The sequence below is a fragment of the Schistocerca serialis genome, chromosome 6 (genome assembly GCF_023864345.2).
Source record: "Schistocerca serialis cubense isolate TAMUIC-IGC-003099 chromosome 6, iqSchSeri2.2, whole genome shotgun sequence".
Lineage (NCBI taxonomy): Eukaryota > Metazoa > Arthropoda > Insecta > Orthoptera > Acrididae > Schistocerca > Schistocerca serialis.
The window spans coordinates 305,530,794-305,552,916 of record NC_064643.1 but is presented as its reverse complement, the minus strand read 5'-3'; the positions used below and the strand labels follow the sequence as shown (position 1 = coordinate 305,552,916).

The window sequence follows — 22,123 nt, the reverse complement described above, 5'->3', positions numbered from 1 at the left end:
AACATATAGAGGGAAACATTCCAAGTGGGAAAAATATATCTAAAAACAAAGATGATGTAACTTACCAAACGAAAGCGCTGGCAGGTCGATAGACACACAAACATACACATAAAATTCAAGCTTTCGCAACCAACGGTTGCTTCATCAGGAAAGAGGGAAGGAGAGGGAAAGACAAAAGGATGTGGGTTTTAAGGGAGAGGGTAAGGAGTCATTCCAATCCCGAGAGTGGAAAGACTTACCTTAGGGGGAAGAAAGGACAGGTATACACTCGCACACACACGCATATCCATCCGCACATACACAGACACAAGCAGACAAAATGTCTGCTTGTGTCTGTGTATGTGCGGATGAATATGTGTGTGTGTGTGATTGTGTGCATGTGCGCGAGTGTATACCTGTCCTTTTTTCCTCCTAAGGTAAGTCTTTCCGCTCCCGGGATTGGAATGACTCCTTACCCTCTCCCTTAAAACCCACATCCTTTCGTCTCCCTCTTTCCTGATGAAGCAACCGTTGGTTACGAAAGCTAGAATTTTGTGTGTATGTTTGTGTTTGTTTGTGTGTATCGACGTGCCAGCGCTTTCGTTATATATATACACTCCTGGAAATGGAAAAAAGAACACATTGACACCGGTGTGTCAGACCCACCATACTTGCTCCGGGCACTGCGAGAGGGCTGTACAAGCAATGATCACACGCACGGCACAGCGGACACACCAGGAACCGTGGTGTTGGCCGTCGAATGGCGCTAGCTGCGCAGCATTTGTGCACCGCCGCCGTCAGTGTCAGCCAGTTTTCCGTGGCATACGGAGCTCCATCGCAGTCTTTAACACTGGTGGACGTGGACGTGAACCGTATGTGCAGTTGACGGACTTTGAGTGAGGGCGTATAGTGGGCATGCGGGAGGCCGGGTGGACGTACCGCCGAATTGCTCAACACGTGGGGCGTGAGGTCTCCACAGTACATCGATGTTGTTGCCAGTGGTCGGCGGAAGGTGCACGTGCCCGTCGACCTGAGACCGGACCGCAGCGACGCACGGATGCACGCCAAGACCGTAGGATCCTACGCAGTGCCGTAGGGGACCGCACCGCCACTTCCAGCAAATTAGGGACCCTGTTGCTCCTGGGGTATCGGCGAGGACCATTCGCAACCGTCTCCATGAAGCTGGGCTACGGTCCCGCACACCGTTAGGCCGTCTTCCGCTCATGCCCCAACATTGTGCAGCCCGCCTCCAGTGGTGTCGCGACAGGCGTGAATGGAGGGACGAATGGAGACGTGTTGTCTTCAGCGATGAGAGTCGCTTCTGCCTTGGTGCCAATGATGGTCGTATGCGTGTTTGGCACCGTGCAGGTGAGCGCCACAATCAGGACTGCATACGACCGAGGCACACAGGGCCAACACCCGGCATCATGGTGTGGGGAGCGATCTCCTACACTGGCCGTACACCACTGGTGATCGTCGAGGAGACACTGAATAGTGCACGGTACATCCAAACCGTCATCGAACCCATCGTTCTACCATTCCTAGACCGGCAAGGGAACTTGCTGTTCCAACAGGACAATGCACGTCCGCATGTATCCCGTGCCACCCAACGTGCTCTAGAAGGTGTAAGTCAACTACCCTGGCCAGCAAGATCTCAAGATCTGTCCCCCATTGAACATGTTTGGGACTGGATGAAGCGTCGTCTCTCGCGGTCTGCACGTCCAGCACGAACGCTGGTCCAACTGAGGCGCCAGGTGGAAATGGCATGGCAAGCCGTTCCACAGGACTACATCCAGCATCTCTACGATCGTCTCCACGGGAGAATAGCAGCCTGCATTGCTGCGAAAGGTGGATATACACTGTACTAGTGCCGACATTGTGCATGCTCTGTTGCCTGTGTCTATGTGCCTGTGGTTCTGTCAGTGTGATCATGTGATGTATCTGACCCCAGGAATGTGTCAATAAAGTTTCCCCTTCCTGGGACAATGAATTCACGGTGTTCTTATTTCAATTTCCAGGTGTGTGTGTGTGTGTGTGTGTGTGTGTGTGTGTGTGTGTGTCTATATATATATATATATATATATATATATATATATATATATATATATATAAAAACAAAGCTGATGTGACTTACCAAATGAAAGTGCTGGCAGGTCGACAGACACACAAACAAACACAAACATACACACAAAATTCAAGCTTTCGCAACAAACTGTTGCCTCATCAGGAAAGAGGGAAGGAGAGGGAAAGACGAAAGGATGTGGGTTTTAAGGGAGAGGGTAAGGAGTCATTCCAATCCCGGGAGTGGAAAGACTTACCTTAGGGGGGGAAAAAGGACGGGTATACACTCGCGCGCGCGCACACACACACCTCTGCCCAAACTCTTTGTCTTTAAATACGTCTGCTTGTGTCTGTATATGTGTGGATGGATATGTGTGTGTGTGCGAGTGTATACCCGTCCTTTTTTCCCCCCCTAAGGTAAGTCTTTCCGCTCCCGGGATTGGAATGACTCCTTACCCTCTCCCTTAAAACCCGCATCCTTTCGTCTTTCCCTCTCCTTCCCTCTTTCCTGATGAGGCAACAGTTTGTTGCGAAAGCTTGAATTTTGTGTGTATGTTTGTGTTTGTTTGTGTGTCTGTCGACCTGCCAGCACTTTCATTTGGTAAGTCACATCATCTTTGTTTTTAGATATATTTTTCCTACATGGAATGTTTCCCTTTATTATAACTATATATTGATTTTTTTGGTAAATTATTTTTATGTTTGTAAAAATACAAGGCTAAAGAGATCCTCACAATTTCGTTAAGCGGGATTAGGAAAAAGTTACTGAAACAGTTTACTCAAATATGATTCAATATTGCAAATATTGGCTACTTTTACTGTTTCAAGGGAAGAACCGCTAATCAGGATAAATCTCCTACATTTACATTTATTTTTACTTGTGAAAATTTGCGAATATTAAAATATTTATTATGGCTCTGGGCCATTATCATTTAGAACACTGGTGCTGACCTCTGCACCAATGTTCCCCTATAAAATTTGCATAAAGACATTAATTTTGCTGCTTCATGAATATAGGAGCTGGTACATTTAAAAACAGAGATTGCAATTACTTTTCCAGATCATATTACTTGATTAGAGTCTCTGTTATTTTTCTGAGATAATATTTGTTTTATTACAATGTCAGTTTTGGTACATTTGTGGAGTTCTTCAATATCATTTTATCCAGTTATGTGGTGTATCGCCAAATGGTGTCGTTAACACCATCCCTGAAAACAGGAAGTGAAACAGAAAGAGAACAGCATTAATTTCAAAGTCATGAACGTTCTTGGAGATGCGTCGTAAGTTACAAATAAAGTGAAGATTCACATCAAGAATGACTGAAGAAGCAGGCTCAGGAAGCTGTTGAGAAAATGACACCAGCAAGTTTACGCAGTGCAAGTTACATTCCAGCTTCTGCTAACACCCAGTGCAAATGTCCAGTGTTTCCATTCTGCCAGCTCCATCATTCAAAAAGTAATGAAGAAAGTATATAAAAAGCACCTATGAACTAATAAATGAGAATATGACAATGTTTATTGAAGTTTGATAAACTTCAACTGTCATCTGACAGTTATGGAAAGCTCCTTTTTTTATGAACACAGCACTGCAGTACAAAGTCAAGGGTTTATTTAGAATCGGTTATCTAATTTCATTGTGATCATTCAAAATTACAGTAGAGCAGGAAGAAGAGGAGGAGGAGGAGGAGGAGGCGGCGGTGAAAAACGTCCGATGTTAAATATAATTTTCTAGTGAGATTTGAATCTGTGGCTACAACAGCCATACTGCACAGCAAGTGAGGCACTGACACTGTGAAAATTCTCTGATTGCTGTAGTAGTGGCTAAAGGAAAAAGAGGCAGATTTATCACAAAGTAACATGAGAGAAATCATAGTTTACTCATAAAATAACTTTCTTGTAGTTAAAAAATTAAATTTCTAACTTACTGTCACTTATTATGGAAAATTATTCTGACCATTTCATCAGACTTAAAATTATATATGTAGTGAACTTAGTCAACAGACTTCCTCACCTGGAGCTCAGCTGCCACCTGTATATATAATCTGCGTGTGTGTGTGCGCGTGTGTTCTTATGAACATATTTATGTTATTATTGTGTAAAAGGAATTCAGTTCAGTGACGTCCTTACCTTAGTCATTGTTTCATGATGATGTCAAACCATGTCACACACGTGTATCATAATTTATTTAGTCTAATAACTAACAGTATGTATATTTCAGAGCAGTGAAAGTAGGAATGCAGCAAGCTGATCATTTTCCTTGCTGTAACATATAGAACCTATGTAGTGACACATTTCAGTTACAGTGGGTAGTAATATTTGTTCTATAATCATCTGCAGAATTTGTGTAGCTAAAACAGTGAACTCTGTTTTCACTTTTGTATAATCAGCAGCTTTTAACTCAGTATGGTGTTTAAGTCAGATTATTGAAACTGATACACAGAGCTCACACCATCTCCGAGAGGGACAGTCTCCAACAAGAATTGGACCATCTGAAGATCGTGTTTCAGAGGAACGGTTACAAGGAAGGGCAAATTTGGAAGGCTCTACATCCCACACACCTGCAGCACTGGCGGAAACTGAGGATGAACCTCAGGAGGAGGCAGCCTTGGATATTATTCCATTTTGTGGGGCCTTATCCGGAAAAATTGGACGCATTTTATGTAAACACCAAGTGAAAACCATCTTCCATCCTCCAAGCAAAACCAAGAGCCTTCTTGGTAGTGTCAAGGACAACCTTGGTTTACATAAATCAGGAGTTTATCAGATACCTTGCCAGTGCGGCAGTTTATACATAGGTCAAACCATTCGTACGATTGAGGATCGATGCCGAGAACATCAACAGCACACTAGACTGCAACAGCCCAGTAAGTTGGCAATCGCTGAGTATTGCCTGTCGGAACTCCACAGCATGGATTATGACCAAACTGAAATCCTGACACAGACTTTCAAATACTGGGACTGTGTCATCAAAGAAGCCATAGAGATCAGAGTAAAGGAGCCACAACTAAATCGTGACAGCGGTTACATCCTTAGCAAGGTCTGGGAACACGCGATCACCTGGATTAAGAAGAAAAAGGATATTCCCCAGAGTGTACCAACTTCGGGGGAGGAGGGAAGAATAACGAAAATGGTGCCGGCAGACCCTCCTGAATGAGGAGACCTAGGACGCAGCGCCCAGATGGCGCTCTTCGGGCAGGAGATGTATCGCAGCATGAAAAGGTTCGACAAGCTGCATCATCGGAGAATTTGTCTATTGAGTTCTTTCGTTTTTCTTATGAAATGCCAAGAAGAACATGTGGTGCTGAATTTTGCTAAGGTCAAGCATCACATCGACTCAGCGGCGGCCAGAAGAATCAAGAAATGTGCCACCCTAGCTTTGGTACGAGAGAGAGCTCGCTTCACGCGGTGGCGCTTCGACACTACCAACAAAGAACTCCTACAGTTACATCTACAACTGGCCAACCGGTTCAACCCCTGGACGTGGGATTGGGTTGATGGTGTCACATGGGCCACAGCAGACTCAACCCAGAGGGAGTCAGCCAAATGACAGGCATCCAAGTTTGAACGTATATCGGAGAAACAACCTTCTGATGGCAGCGGAAAGACCATCATCAATCTCACTAACAAGGAACTGGATGATGACGTTATTTCGGTTCTTAAGAAAGGATTGAATTTTGCTCCAACTCCTAAAGATGAACCCATTGCTGACATGATTAGCACAGTGGAACAAACAGCTGCTCGACTTCCACCTGAAGCTGCTGAAGAAGTTCGTTGCGAAACCTGCAGAGCTCTAACCAAAACAAAACTGATGAAACCAAACATTACCTACAGGGAGAGTGCCACCATACGGGAGCTAAGAGAAGATCCAGACATAGTAATATTATCTACAGACAAGGGCAACACAACAGTGATCCTATCCCGACAGGATTATGCTGAGAAGATGCGGGGCCTACTAGGTGACAGTGTATACCGCAAGCTTGACACCAATCCTACCAAGAGGGTCAAGAGGAAGACTCTGATGCTTCTCAAGGATTCCGGCTACTATAAGCAGACAGGAGTAGCCACAGGGAGTCCATTCTCACCTGTTGTCGCAAATATGTACATGGAACATTTCGAGGCGGAAGCTCTTGAATCAGCACATCAGAAACCCATCTGTTTCTTTAGATATGTGGATGGTACCATTGTTATCTGGCCACATGGAAGAGATAAACTGGCAGACTTCCTCACACATTTCAACTCCAGACACGAGAATATTAAGTTCATCATGGAGATCGAAACAGATGGGATGCTCCCTTTCCTAGATGTTTTGATTAGAAGACGAGCTGACAGCACTTTGGGCCACAGCGTGTAAAGGAAGAAGACGCATACCGGTTTGTACATACACGTGGTTAGCTGCGACTACCCAGCACAAAAGACTGGTGTGCTCAAAACTTTGTACACAGAGCTCACACCATCTCCGACAGGGACAGTCTCCAACAAGAATTGGACCATCTGCAGACCATGTTTCGGAGGAACGGTTACAAGGAAGGGCAAATTCGAAAGGCTCTACATCCCACGCCTGCAGCACTGGCAGAAACAGGATGAACCTCAGGAGGCGGCGGCCTTGGCTATTATTCCATTTTGTGGGGTCTTATCCGGAAAAATTGGACACATTTTACGTAAACACCAAGTGAAAACCATCTTCCATCCTCCAAGCAAAACCAAGAGCTTTCTTGGTAGTGTCAAGGACAACCTTGGTTTACGTAAATCAGGGAAACAGCCCAGTAAGTAGCAATCGCTGAGCATTCCCTGCCGCCGTTGGATAAACAGCTTCCAGCAGCAAGTCGTATACTCTTAGCTCACTTATTTGTTACGCAGTTTAATTCTTAATTTCTTTGTATGTTTTTGGGTACTTGCATTGTTTAATTAATAAATTTTGGGCATATTGTAGTATTTGAGAGTTGTAGCATCGCATTTTAGTACCTGAATAGTGTAAATTCGCGTAGTCGTCTGTCTTCTGTTTTTGTTTTGAACAGCCAGTGTCAGTTGGTCACAGCCAGTGTGCTTCCTGCCGCCATTGGATAAGCAGCTGCCAGCAGCAAGTCGTATATCTTAGCTCACTTATTTGTTACATAGTTTAATTCTTAATTTCTTTGCGTGTTTTTGGGTATTTGCATTGTTTAATTCATAAATTTTGGGCGTATTATAGTATTTGAGAGTTGTAGCATCGCGTTTTAGTACCTGAATAGTTTAAAATCGCGTAGTCTCCTGCCGCCAAGCACTGTGTCAGAAGTGCGCAAGTAGCAGCATTACTGCATTCACTAGGCAATTTTGTATTTTAATAACCGTTTAAATTTAGGGTAGAATTGTTTGTGCTCTCTGTAGATTAGTTCAGACGTTTTTTGCACTACAGTATTTAGCATGGATAGGGACTGCGACTGCTGTGTTATGATGTGGGCTGAGTTGTCATCCCTTTGCTCCCAGCTTCAGGCAGTGTTGGCTTCGGTCACACAGCTTGAGGCTGTTGCCAATGGGCATCACTGTGGGGTCCCGATGGGGGTTTGTTGGGGATGGCCAGCTCATCCCATCCATCCCCTGATCGGACTACAGCTGTGGCTGCCCGGGATACTGCCCACATTGAGGCTGCCCTCACCCGTGGTAGAGTGGGAGGTAGTCTCGAGGTGTGGCAGGGGACGAAAGACATTCCGGAGGGCTGAATGGAAGGCCTCTCCAGTTTGTCTGACGAACCGGTTTCAGGTTCTGTCTCCGGCTGATACTGATCTTCGGCTGGACATGGCTGCTTGTCCTGTTCCAGAGGTTGCCCCTCAGTCTGCAAGATGCGGGTGGTCGCAGAGGGTGGGCTTACTGGTAGTTGGGAGCTCCAACGTCAGGCGCGTAATGCGGCCCCTTAGGGATATGGCAGCAAGAGAGGGGAAGAAAACCAATGTGCACTCCGTGTGCATACCAGGGGGAGTCATTCCAGATGTGGAAAGGGTCCTTCCGGATGCCATGAAGGGTACAGGGTGCACCCATCTGCAAGTGGTCGCTCATGTCGGCACCAATGATGTGTGTCGCTATGGATCGGAGGAAATCCTCTCCGGCTTCCGGCGGCTATCTGATTTGGTGAAGACTGCCAGTCTCGCTAGCGGAATGAAAGCAGAGCTCACCATCTGCAGCATCGTCGACAGGACTGACTGCGGACCTTTGGTACAGAGCCAAGTGGAGGGTCTGAATCAGAGGCTGAGACGGTTCTGCGACCGTGTGGGCTGCAGATTCCTCGACTTGCGCCATAGTGTGGTGGGGTTTCAGGTTCCGCTGGATAGGTCAGGAGTCCACTACACACAGCAGGCGGCTACACGGGTAGCAGGGGTTGTGTGGCGTGGACTGGGCAGTTTTTTTAGGTTAGATGGCCTCGGGCAAGTACAGAACGGGCAACAGCCTCAAAGTCAGGACATGCAGGGACCAAACAGTAATCGGTATTGTAATTGTAAACTGTCAAAGCTGCGTTGGTAAAGTACCGGAACTTCAAGCGGTGATAGAAAGCAACGAAGCTGAAATCAGTATAGGTACAGAAAGCTGGCTGAAGCCAGAGATAAATTCTGCCGAAATTTTTCCAAAGGCACAGACGGTGTTTAGAAAGGATAGATTGCATGCAACCGGTGGTGGAGTGTTTGTCGCTGTTAGTAGTAGTTTATCCTGTAGTGAAATAGAAGTGGATACTGCCTGTGAATTATTATGGGTGGAGGTTATACTCAACAACCGAGCTAGGTTAATAATTGGCTCCTTTTACTGACCTCCTGACTCAGCAGAATGACTGAGAGAAAATCTGGAATACATTTCACATAAATTTCCTCAGCATGTTATAGTCTTAGGTGGAGATTTCAATTTACCAGATATGGGACACTCAGATGTTTAGGACAGGTGATAGGGACAGAGCATCGAGTGACATTATACTGAGTGCACTATCCGAAAATTACCTTGAGCAGTTAAACAGAGAACCGACTTGTGGAGATAATATCTTGGACCTACTGATAACAAACAGACCCGAACTTTTTAACTCTGTGAGCGCAGAACGAGGAATCAGTGATCATAAGGCCATTGCAGCATCCCTGAATATGGAAGTAAATAGGAATATAAAAAAAGGGAGGAAGGTTTATCTGTTTAGCAAGAGTAATAGAAGGCAGAGTTCAGACTACCTAACAGATCAAAACGAAAATTTCTGTTCCAACACTGAAAATGTTGAGTGTTTATGGAAAAAGTTCAAGGCAGTCGTAAAATGCGTTTTAGACAGGTACATGCCGAATAAAACTGTGAGGGACAGGAAAAACCCACCGTGGTTCAACAACAAAGTTAGGAAACCACTGCGAAAGCTTAGAGAGCTTCACTGCAAGTTTAAATGCAGTCATAACCTCTCAGACAAACAGAAGCTAAATGATGTCAAAGTTAATGTAAGGAGGGCTATGCGTGAAGTGTTCAGTGAATTCGAAAGTAAAATTCTATGTACTGACTTGACAGAAAATCCTAGGAAGTTCTGGTCTTACGTTAAATCAGTAAGTGGCTCGAAACGGCATATCCAGACACTCTGGAATTATGATGGCCTTGAAACAGAGAATGACTCACATAAAGCTGAAATACTAAACACCTTTTTCTGAAGCTGTTTCACAGAGGAAGACCGCACTGCAGTTCCTTCTCTAAATCCTTGCACAAACGAAAAAATGGCTAACATCAAAATAAGTGTCCAAGGAATAGAAAAGCAACTGAAATTACTCAACAGAGGAAAGTCCACTGGACCTGATGGGATACCAATTCGATTCTACACAGAGTACGCGAAAGAACTTGCCCTCCTCCTAACAGCCATGTACCGCAAGTCTCTAGAGGAACAGAAGGTTCCAAATGATTGGAAAATAACACAGGTAGTCCCAGTCTTCAAGAAGGGTCGTCGAGCAGATGCGCAAAACTATAGACCTATATCTCTGACATTGATCTGTTGTAGAATTTTAGAACATCTTTTCTGCTCGCGTATCATGTCATTTCTGGAAACCCAGAATCTACTCTGTAGGAATCAACATGGATTCCGGAAACAGCGATTGTGTGAGACCCAACTCACTTTATTTGTTCATGAGACCCAGAAAATATTAGATACAGCCTCCCAGGTAGATGCCATTTTCCTTGACTTCCGGAAGGCGTTCGATACAGTTCCGCACTGTCGCCTGATAAACAAAGTGAGAGCCTATGGAATATCAGACCGGCTGTATGGTTGGATTGAAGAGTTTCCCCCTTTTCCCTTCCCTTTCCAGTTTACATAATATGTATCACAGCTGTGGACCACATGGTGTCAATTCTTTCGGACATGTCCAAAAGAAGAGACACACACAGTCATGTAAATGAATATGACTCCTTACACTTGAAAACTGTTATTTTTCAATATAACACTTAATACACTGAAGACTTTTCTTTTTTATAATGTTTTCTCATGGTGTCAGTGCAGACGGGAGAGGAGGAGCCATGGGGGTACATCTTCTGCCAAAGTTCTTGTTGCAGGGAAGCTTTTATCCTCCAGTTACTCTACCTTAACATGTGTATGTCAAATGCTTGTATTGCCGATTCTCTGCTTATTATTCTCTTTAATTCATTTCTTATGCCAGCACCACAAGTGTTGACCCAACTCTGTACTGCTTTCCTTGCAAAATTGCAATGTTGGCTTGTTGATTGTGAGGATAAAGGGGCTAATAAACACTGTTCAGCCACTTACAAACCCTAATCATCTTCATCTTTGCTTCATCAATGATCATTAACTTAGTCAGCATCGTTTTGTGTTCATAAACAAGTTGGAATCCACAAAGAAAAAATTCAGTATATGTTAGTACAATATAAATAAAAACAGTGGCCACAACTACCAAAGATTCATGGGTATACAGAACAATGTCATATCTTTTGAGCAGTGAATTGTTGGGAAAAGAATAGTATTGTAGTCATGTACGTATAGTAATTACTGGTATTTCCCAACAAAAGTTAGGTTTGCAGATCGTGGAAACTAGTAAAGAGAAGAGCAACGTGGTAGAACACAAATGCAATGATACATCAACTATGGACTTTTTGTTATAAAATTTGTATGTTGTCAGACAATTCTATAAATTTTAGAATGAGGCACTCAAAATGTAATAGTATAATAATAAGGCAAGGTAATGCCTCAAACATCCCGAAAACTTTTAGTCTTGTTGATTCTGGTTACAAAACAGGTAGAAACTATTAATTGTAGGATAATAGGAAAGAAATGGATTCATCACCACAGCTGATACTTAGCCTGTGGAAGTTCTTCTCATTTTGTGAAACCACATTTATCTTTGTTGTTCTTTGTAATATTGGATTTACTTTTTAATTTATGTAAAGCTGAATTGCCCTTGATAATCAGTTGGACAATTTTCATTTTCACTAATTACCATTAATAGTTTGAATAGCCTCCACATAAAGTACTGAAACTTCAATTATTACTGTTATTCGTAACATCAGCTTGTATGATGTGATTTTATATAACATAGCATTAATGGTATAACAATGATAATATCAATTTTTGACAGTATAATGTAATAGGATTGATAAAAAATCTACACATCAAGTGGCGGCAGGAGAACATGCACAAAAAAAGGTTTTGTATATGCAAGCCTTTGGAGCCAGTAGCTCCTTCTGGAAGAAATGTTGAAGGGGAAGGAAGAGGGGTGAAGGAAAAGGACTGGAGAGGTTTTAAAAAAAAGGCAGAGTTTGGGAAAGCCGTCTAGAATCTTATGTGGTGCAGTCCTCGGCAGTGTCTTTCCTTCTCATCCCGTCCAGTGAGTTTCTCTTGCCCTGGGGTTCTATGTGACTTTTCTGAATTATACATCTTTTTCTAAACCACTCCAGTCCCTTTCCTTAAGCCGTCTTCCTTCCCCATCAACCCTTCTTCGGGAAGAAGAAGCCACTGGCTCCAAAAGCTTGCATATGCAAAAACTTTTTTTTGTATATGTGTTCTCCAGCCACTGCTTGGTGAACAGATTTTTTTTATCTATCCAATTACATTATAAAGTTATTGGTAGTAACAGAAATATTAATATTCGCAGATTTAAAAAAAAAATACTTTTATTGATACTATTCATTTTTAACATTTATGAATATCTCTTGCCATCTTATTTGTCTGCAAGTAAGATTAAATTCCTATTTCTACAGTCACACAACATCATAAAAATTTCAAGCTCATGTGTTGCAGGTTCTCACATACATTTCTTCTAGTCATAGCATTTCTTCATACTACTTCAGCTTTGTACATCATTCCGTGCCTAACTGCCATTCCCATTACACTTATTACAGTCGCTCTTTGTTCTTCAACTGCTGCTGAACCATTGTCAGTTGTGATGTCTACCTGCTGACTCTTGGCTCCGTGCAATATGCGTCTTATTATGCTACTTTTGGACCATATAAATGTGCCATTTGTCTTGGCTCATTTAGAAGAGTTTCAGTGAGTGTTTAAAGACTTGCAATGTTCCAATTTTAAATGTTCAAATTTTAGTGTGTTCAGATTAGAGTTGGCTATCTTCTTTCCCTGTGAACTTCAGTACCTGAAATTAAATTACATTCTGACCATGCTGATGCAGTCCAAGCAAACTTCTTTCCAATGCAGTTGTGTTTGAGCTGGTATCAGATAAGCTTCAACAACATTTCAAGTTCCTATAAATCAACAAGTAGTATTTATTCTGTCACCAGTTCCATGTATTGCATCCCAATATATAAGAGGCAGTCAAATGAAAATCAGACAGATGAAAAAAAGTAAGTAAACTGTTTATTATTTTGAAAATAATCACCATAACTGTTAATATGAGTGCATACAGTAAGTAATGCAGCACTTTTTTGCTGAAAGTAGATTGGTTTTACTCAAGATTTCAATAAACCATATTATTCTCCATTCTTTTGGCTACAAAACTTTATTGTTCAACATAATCTTCGTTCAAAGTGACAGCCTTAGGCCACCTTACTTGGGAAGTCCTGTATGCTCACATGGTACCACTCTTCAGTTTGCCGTTGGAGTCAGTGGACGAGTGTGTCCACACTACCAGCAGGGATGTCCAGTTGGGCATCAAGGTGTTTGACTGTGATCCATCCGTCACCTTGAATGTGTGTCTGCACATTCTAACATTGCAGGAATCACAGCTGTGTGCTGCCGCTGACACGTTGGAGATTGGACATGTTTGTGCAACCTTGTTGTGATGTTAAGACACCTCATCCAATGACTCACTATGCTTTTGCTCACTGCCAGATCTCTGTAGACATTTTGCTGTTGCCTATGAATATCTGCAATGCTTTGGTTTTTTGCCAAAGAAACTCAGTGAGAGCTCTCTGTTTGGAACACACCTCCAGTGCAGATGTCATTTTGAAGGCTATGTATAGTATTGCCAGCTATTTTAACTTCATGAAACTATAGGGGTTGAAGTGGGAATATTCCCAGATGTCCCACATCTTCCACTCCCAACCCCAACCAAAACTGGCTGAGAAAAAAAATGTGTTGCATTACTTACTGAACACTTCCCATATATTTCTCTCACTGTGAGACAAGTGGTCAATGCCTTCAAGTAAAAATGTTGGTGGTTTCCAGAATGAGATTTTCACCCTGCAGTGGAGTGTGCGCTGATATGAAACTTCCTGGCAGATTAAAACTGTGTGCCGGACCGAGACTCGAACTCAGGACCTTTGCCTTTCGCGGGTAAGTGCTCTACCAACTGAGCTACCCAAGCACGACTCACTCCCCGTCCTCACAGCTTTACTCCTGCCAGTACCTCGTCTCCTACCTTCCAAACTTTGCAGAAGCTCTCCTGCGAACCTTACCCACGAAAGGCAAAGGTCCCGAGTTCGAATCTTAGTCCGGCACACAGTTTTAATCTGCCAGGAAGTTTCGTATCAGCGCACACTCCGCTGCAGGGTGAAAATCTCATTCTGGAAACATTCCCCAGGCTGTGGCTAAGCCATGTCTCCGCAATATCCTTTCTTTCAGGAGTGCTAGTTCTGTAAGGTTCACAGGAGAGCTTCTGCAAAGTTTGGAAGGTAGGAGACGAGGTACTGGCAGAAGTAAAGCTGTGAGGATGGGGCGTGAGTCGTGCTTGGGTAGCTCAGTTGGTAGAGCACTTGCCCGCGAAAGGCAAAGGTCCCGAGTTCGAGTCTCGGTCCGGCACACAGTTTTAATCTGCCAGGAAGTTTCATGTTGGTGGTTGCCTACAAAACCATGATTGTATCCAGACATCAGCTCTTTTTCTGAAGAAAATTGACAACAATGAATGTCTTGCTTCAGCACTCTGAAAACGTGGAAATTTGCTGGGAAGACATCAGAACTGTGTGGAGGATGTAGAAGGGCTTCCCAGCAGATCTTCTGCTGCATATTCAAGACATCCTGCCAACAGAATACCCTCCTACATGTTGCCAAGGTTGTTTCGAGTAAGCTGCAGAAGTTAGTGTAGGAAGCCCTTACATATCCTCCATAGAGCCCTGATCTTTCCCTATACAATTTACAAATTTTTCAAGTCCTTAAGACAGACATACGTGGCCTTCCATTAGCTTCAGATGAAGAGGTACATGTCCAGGTACAACCAAACTTCCATAGGCACCTTCATTTTTCCATGAAGACATTGACCATCTTGTCTCACAGTGTCGTAACAGTTAGGGCAATTACTTTTGAAATTATGAGCAGTTTACATTCTTAGGGCAATTACTTTTGAAATTATGAACAGTTTACCTTCTTTTTTCCATCTGTCCATTTTCATTTGGTTGCCCCTTGTACAATAACTTCTTGTGTTACAACATTACACAACATGGAACATTACTTGTATGAATATCTTGACCTAACATTACTATGAAGAACAACATTCTTTTGTTGTTCCCTGATGCCCTGGTGCAGTGTGCTACTTCAACCTCTGCTATGCAAAACAGATAAATAAAAGCCTCCAAAAAGTGAGAGACGTAAATTGCTGACCTCCCTCTGTAAAATTCTTCCTCAAATCATGTATTAGTTACACTTGCTTCACTCCATAATATAGAAGACAGTTACATCTGTAGCAGTGTATTCAGATCACAAAAACATTGTTTTACTGATATCAACACTGTGTTTTTGCTAGGCTACAAAACTTTTGCTCTCATAAAACTTCTAATTGAAAGAGCATCTGCACCAAACATTATGTAAGCTTAAACTCAATGCGTTACAAGTCAAATCAAAAGCTTGGAGGGGACACTTTAATGAAAACATAAGTATTAAGATGAATCACTTGTGATAAAGTTCTAAAACATGGCTCATGCCTGCTTACACCTGATACTTGTCAGACATGTTTATTGCACACTTGATGAAATAATAAAATAGTATATAGTTTCAGTTTAGATATGTCTTTCTGTTTGTTATTGAAAATAATTGCTTATTATAATTTTCCATTTTCACAGAAAACTTTGTTGTTATTATTATTATTATTATTATTATTATTATTATTACTTATACTAAAATTTTGTTTCTTTAATCTAGCGGACTAGATGTTGCAGCCTTGCTTCGGACATTTGGTGCTAGTGATGTCGCTGCAGGGGCTAGCACTTTTGTCGTGGCCTATGCTGTTCATAAAGTTTGTGCTCCTGTGAGAATTGGCATAACACTAACAGCAGCTCCTTTCATTGTTCGCTATTTGAGGAGGATAGGTGTTCTTAAAGTTAAAACTGGGTGAACTAACTATTTCTATAAATGTTTAACATTCCTTTGCCACTTGCACTGAGAGAGGTTGACTGACAAATTACTAAATAAAGATGTTTTTTTTGTGTTTGTGTGTCTTTGTTATTTTTACAGATATGCAAAATAATTAAAATGGGTATCATATTGTAGTGTCTGTCAATATATACAGTAAAATGATCATTCCAAAGTGTGATCCTTGATATTGGTAGTTAGTTTCCTTTTTCTGACTTTAATGTGTTTGTAGAAAGATGTTTGCTGTAATAATTTGATGTTACAGTATTTTCAGACACATCATTAAAATTCATATTGAACTTTTTTATACTCTTTTGAATGTTGAAAAGTGTGCTGAATTGGAAGAAACACATGTAACTAAGTTTTTCATGTACACTGCAGCACAAAAGTATGTAATCATCAGTGCATTCTTGCCTTTGTGATATTTGTAGTGCATCTTGATCAATACTAATACTATGGTGCTGTCAGTTCTTTTACCAAGACTATTCTTAGTTAGTATTGAATATGTAACTTGATACAAAGAAAACCCTTCATATGTTACTGCCACATTGGTTGCATTAGTTTGTTCATATAAAATTAATTGGAAATAGAGTATTTTTGCATGTTAATATTCTGGTGTATTTGTTTTCCCCTCCTTTGCTTCCATTTCAAATTAAAGCAGCAGCTGTTATCAAGCCACTTTACAAAAGTGAGATAAGAATAGTAATGGATTGCTTACCTACCTCATTTTTATCAACAACTTTTAAAAATAATTCAAGACAAATGCGAGAGAATTTGTAATTATTTGGGAAAAGATAATATATTAGGGAATAATGAAAAGAGTAAATACTACAACTCATTCTACAGCACTGTATAGTGAGGTGGTCCCCAATTGCAATATACCTATGTGGAGGTGAGAGGCAAGGGAGGTGGAGGAGGGGGGGGGGGGGTCACACATTCTTAATAAGCTCTGAAAAAAGACCTTGTCCAAAAGGTTAGCAACATTTTTCAGTTTTATTAATCTGCTAATTGAGACAGCTGAAGAAAGTAAGTAAACTGTACATTATTTTAAAAGCAATTGCCATAACTATTAACACATTTATCCCACTGTGAGGCAACACAGTCATTGCCTTTATGGAAAAAAAAGTTTTCAGTTGCCTTCAGAACTATGATTGTACCCAGGTGTGCACCTCTTCATCTGTAGCAGATCTCTCTCTCTCTCTCTCTCTCTCTCTCTCTCTCTCTCTCTCTCTCTCTCTCTCTCTCACTTTAAAGGTTTTAAAAATTTGGAAATATTGGAAATCACGGGGGTAGAGATGAGGACTGTGTGGAGTATGTGTAAGGACTTTCCAGCTGAAACTTCTGCCACATAATCGAAACAAAATGCCTGCCCACATGTTTCCGAGGTGGTTTGGAGTACACTGCAGAAGTTGATGGGAAGCCTTTACACAACCACCATATAGTCCCAATCTCTCCCCATGGAATTTTCATATTTTTGGAGCCCTGAAGAAAATACTTTTGGCTGTACATTTGCTTCAGATGAGTAAGTGCACACTTGAGTACAATGGTGGTTTTATGGGCAGACGGAAACATTTTTCTACAAAGGTATTGCCTGTCTTGTGTCACAGTGAGATAAATGTATTACAGTGAGTACTTTGAAATAATAAACAATTTGCTCATTGTTTTTCCCATCTGTCTCTTTTTCATTTGACTGCTCCTTATACATAAGAGTGACACCAGCAACTTTGCAATCTAAAGGTCTCACGACAAACTTGGTTTGGCAGGGTGAGGTTACTTTTGGCTGACCAATTCTGCGACAGTTACTACTGGTGGTCAGAGCTGAAATTTACATACCAACATTAGGCACCGAAGTTTTGTGAGGAATATGTGCATTGTTTAATATTTGGAGCATTACAAGAAAAGATAGCATTTCTGTGGCAAGTTATATTCAACACACATTTGACACTAGAAATGCATGCCAGATTTCAGTGTTTTTTCTATTTGTGCTCGGTGTATAAAACAGTGTTCATATTGGTGGCACGTACAAATTTAAAGATTTTAGTTACTAGTTAGTTACAGATTTATGTGAGGACTGTTTTCACATTAACACACAATAATGGAGACATCAGTTTATTTGATGTGCAACAGTACTGGGTTAACTTTGAAAATTTGCCAAGAGTAGCAATAGTGTCATCTGTCAAAGCTGGTGAACTTCGCCAAATATGGCTTGTTGCTATGCAGTGTTATAATTTTAAAGTTACATGAAATTCAAAGATAAGCTTGGCATTTTTGTTATTCTTTTGTATTGCCTCAGGATGTTGCATTTCAGGGCTCACAAATAACTTATTCTGTACTTATCTGCAAAGTAATGTGCAGTTCAAATGTGAAGTAAAGGTGTGATGCAGGTCATATTTTGTGTCTTCTTCAGTGGCACATACAGTAGTTTATATCTGTGTGGGACTTACTACATATATATGCAATATACAGCAATAGTTCACAACTATTATTTTATGAGATAGCCATAGATCTGAAATGAATTGGGAATGACTGTGAAGTAATTGATACCATACCAGCAACAGTGCAAATGTTGAATACGTAAGGATTTTAGTAAGGGAACCATCTATCTGCCAGAAATACTTTCGTTTTTCCACATATTTGTATTGTACTGGAGTACTCAAAATTAAGTGGAAAATGTGTAAAACAGTTTTAGTGTTGGACAAAACATTATCAGTGATAGAAAAAGAGCTTAATGGAGTGGTTAATGTTGAAGGGAAGTATTATTATCCTAATGATTAATCAAAGTATTTTTCATACCACAGTCAAAGATCAAGATACGTGAAAGGTAAGAAAATTCTTTTACAGGATGCTCATTCTGTTAAAAATTAATCTCATCTATCACGGGGGAAATGCAACAGAGAGAGAATTGTCAACTGGAAAGTAGGTTCCTTACAGTACAAATCTTGTCGCAAAAAGTTTACAAACCTACATCTACATGGTTACTCTGCAATTCACACTTAAGTGCCTGGCAGAGGGTTCATCGAACCATTTTCATACTACTTCTCTACCATTCCACTCTCGAATGGCGCATGGGAAAAAGAAACACTTGAATCTTTCCGTTCGAGCTCTGATTTCCCTTTTTCATTATGATGATCATTTCTCCCTACGTAGGTGGGTGTCAACAAAATATTTTCGCATTCGGGAGAGAAAGTTGATGATTGAAATTTCGTAAATAGATCTCGCCGCAAAGAAAACCGCCTTTGTTTCAGTGACTGCAACCCCAACTCGCGTATCATAACAGTGACACTCTCACCCCTATTGCGCAATAACACGAAACTGCCCTTCTTTGCACTTTTTCATTGTCCTCCGTCAATCCTACCTGGAACGGATCCCACACCGCGCAGCAATATTCCAGCAGAGGACGAACAAGTGTAATGTAGGCTGTCTCTTTAGTGGGTTTGTTGCATCTTCTAAGTGTTCTGCCAACAAAGCGCAGTCTTTGTTTCACCTTCCCCACAATATTATCTATGTGGTCTTTCAAATTGAAGTTGCTCATAATTGTAATTCCTAGGTATTTAGTCAAATTGACTGCCTTTAGATTTGTGTGATTTATCGTACACCCAAAATTTATCGGGTTTCTTTTGGTACCCATGCGGATGACCTTGTTTTTCTTTGTTTAGTGCCAATTGCCACTTTTCACACCATACAGAAATTCTCTCCAGATCATTTTGTAATTGGAATTGATCATCTGATGATTTTACTATACGGTAAATTACATTGTCATGTGCAAACATTCTAAGGGGGCTGCTCAGATTATCACGTAGATCATTTATGTAAATCAGGAACAAGAGAGGGCCTATGACACCACCTTGCGGAATGCCAGATATCACCTCTGTTCTTCTTTTTAATTTACAGTCTATCACTACAAACTGTGGCCTCTCTGAGAGGAAATCTCGAATCCAGTCACACAACTGAGACAATACTCCACATGCACGCAATTTGATTAATAGTCACTTGTGAGGAACAGTATCAGAAGCCTTCTGGAAATCTAGGAATGTGGAATAGATATGAGATTCCTTGTTGACAGCACTCATTACTTCATGGGAATAAAGAGCTAGCTGCGTTGCCCAAGAACAATATTTTTCTGAATCCGTGTTGGCCATGTATCAATAAGTCATTTTCTTCAAGGTGATTCATAATGTTCGAGTACAGTATATGCTACAAAGTCCTACTGCAAATTGAGGTCAGTGGTATGGGTCTGTAATTTAATGGGTTACTCCTATTTCCTTTCTTGAATATTTGTGTGATCTGTGCTACTGTCCAGTCTTTAGGAACAGACCTTTCGTCACGTGAGCGGTTGTATATGATTGCTAAGAAAGGCACTGATGTGTCTGCATACTCTGAAAGGAACCTGATTGGTATACCATCTGGACCAGAAGACTTGCCCTTGTTAAGCAATTTGAGTTGTTTCGCAACACCTAAGATATCTACTTTTATGTCTCTCATTCAACAGCTGTTCTGGTTTCGAATTCTGGAATATTTACTTCGTCTTCTTTCACAAAGGAATTACAGAAAACTGTATTTATTAACTCCGCTTTAGTGGCATCATCATTGGTAACCTTTCCATCACTATCGCGCAGTGACGGTATTGACTGTTTTTTTACCACTGGTGTACTTTACATACGACCAGAATCTCTTTGGGTTTTCTACCATATTTTGAGACAATGTTTCATTGTGGAAACTACTAAAAGCATCTCGCTTTGATATCCGCACTAAATTTCGAGTGTCCGTGAAACTTAGCCAGTCTTGGAGATTTTGCGTTCTTCTGAATTTGGCATGCTTTTTTCATTGCTTCAGCAACCTTTTTTTAAGTTTGTTATTGTGTATATTTTTTGCACTTTACTGTTTCCAGCACCTTGATGTATTTTGATAAATAATGAACAGTATCTGGTTATGTTGAATGAAATAATGTTAATTTGTGCAATAAATGTGCGGAGATTCAGATAGGATGGTACCAGGAATAGCTCTTGAACCTATTGCAGAATAAGACTGACTGTAGTTTGTTCATAATATTTCTTCGCACATGCACAGTACTTCAGCACACTGGAAAAGCAAAGATATCCTGAGACAATACAACAGAACAACAAAAATGCGACATTTACCTTTGAATTTCAACACTCCAAAGATAAAATTCAGCTTGAGGAAAACATCTCACAAATATAACTGTACCCAACAGATCATTGCTTGGAGGCGAAGTCCCCACAAATGTTTAAGACTTGGTGCATGTATAGTTTTATTTATTCACCCATGAATCACCTTACAATGATGCTGGATTTGTTGTCATATTACAGTGAAAATAAATAGCTCAAAAATATATGTACACACAGAATATGTAAGTATATACCATGAGAGGGTAGGACAGGTGGTCGACCATGGCTTGATGAAGTTACCATCCTGGCATTTACCTGAAATTATTTAAGAAAACTTAAATCATGATGGTCAGCAGAGGAAGCTAAATCTTCCCAAAGATGAAGTCTGCATATTCATAATAGGTTGGTCCCTATTGTATGCTGCTTTTTGATATAAGCACACATTTGCTCTTAATTGCTGCATCAAAGACCCTTCAAGCCCCTAAATCTGTCATTCAGAAGCATTACAGTATTGTAATGTAATAGTGTCATAATTATCCCCTTCCTTTATTAACCACTACTATGAATTCTTTAAGTAGTCTTTTGATTGTGTACTATGCTTGGCTTATGAAGAATGTTTTAGCTGCATTTTAAATTGATATATTTAATAACTTTTTCAGCTCATTGGGCAGTTGAATATATAACAAATAAAAACCACTGATTCTTCAAGGAATTGAACTCCCATGTATAAAACAGCTTCAGATATCTAATTACAAATGAGTTAATGCTTTAAATATTTGATATTAAGCATATAATATCTTTGTGGTTGACGACATTGTAGTTTTTCATGTCTCAATCTTTATGAAGGTGTATGATATAATTTCAGAGTTACATGCAGTGGTAGAGAAGAGATGGGAAGAGTGAGCTGCAGAAATTCAGACTCAAATTAAACTCTATAAACACTTTATAAACATAATATTATTTGGTAACAATGTATAATGTGCAAAAGTAATGCAGAGAGGTACAATTATATTTTATAGCATCTTAATTTATATTTTAAAACAATACGTGTATCTCTGCCCCGATTAATTATTATCATGAGAACATTGAGACAGTATCTCAAATCCTAATGAACATCATAATACACAAAATTTATCTCAAATGAAGAGCAGATTAGTGTCATTTCTTGAAAGCAGCGTGTCTGTTTCTTTGAAAGAACAGACACCAAGTAGATCCTGCAGCTGTGAAACACTATACATAAATTG

At 40.8% G+C, this 22,123-nt stretch overlaps 1 protein-coding gene across 1 annotated transcript in view; it reads left to right on the top strand.

The window, feature by feature from the left end:
* Positions 1-16,361, top strand: part of LOC126484105 (uncharacterized) — a 52,540-nt gene extending 36,179 nt beyond the window's left edge. Inside the window, exon 3 of the mRNA XM_050107483.1 lies at positions 15,544-16,361. Within this exon, the coding sequence (XP_049963440.1) occupies positions 15,544-15,736 (193 nt within the window). The 3' untranslated portion in view covers positions 15,737-16,361. The remainder of the gene's footprint in view (positions 1-15,543) is intronic.
* The last annotated feature ends 5,762 nt before the right edge of the window (positions 16,362-22,123 follow it).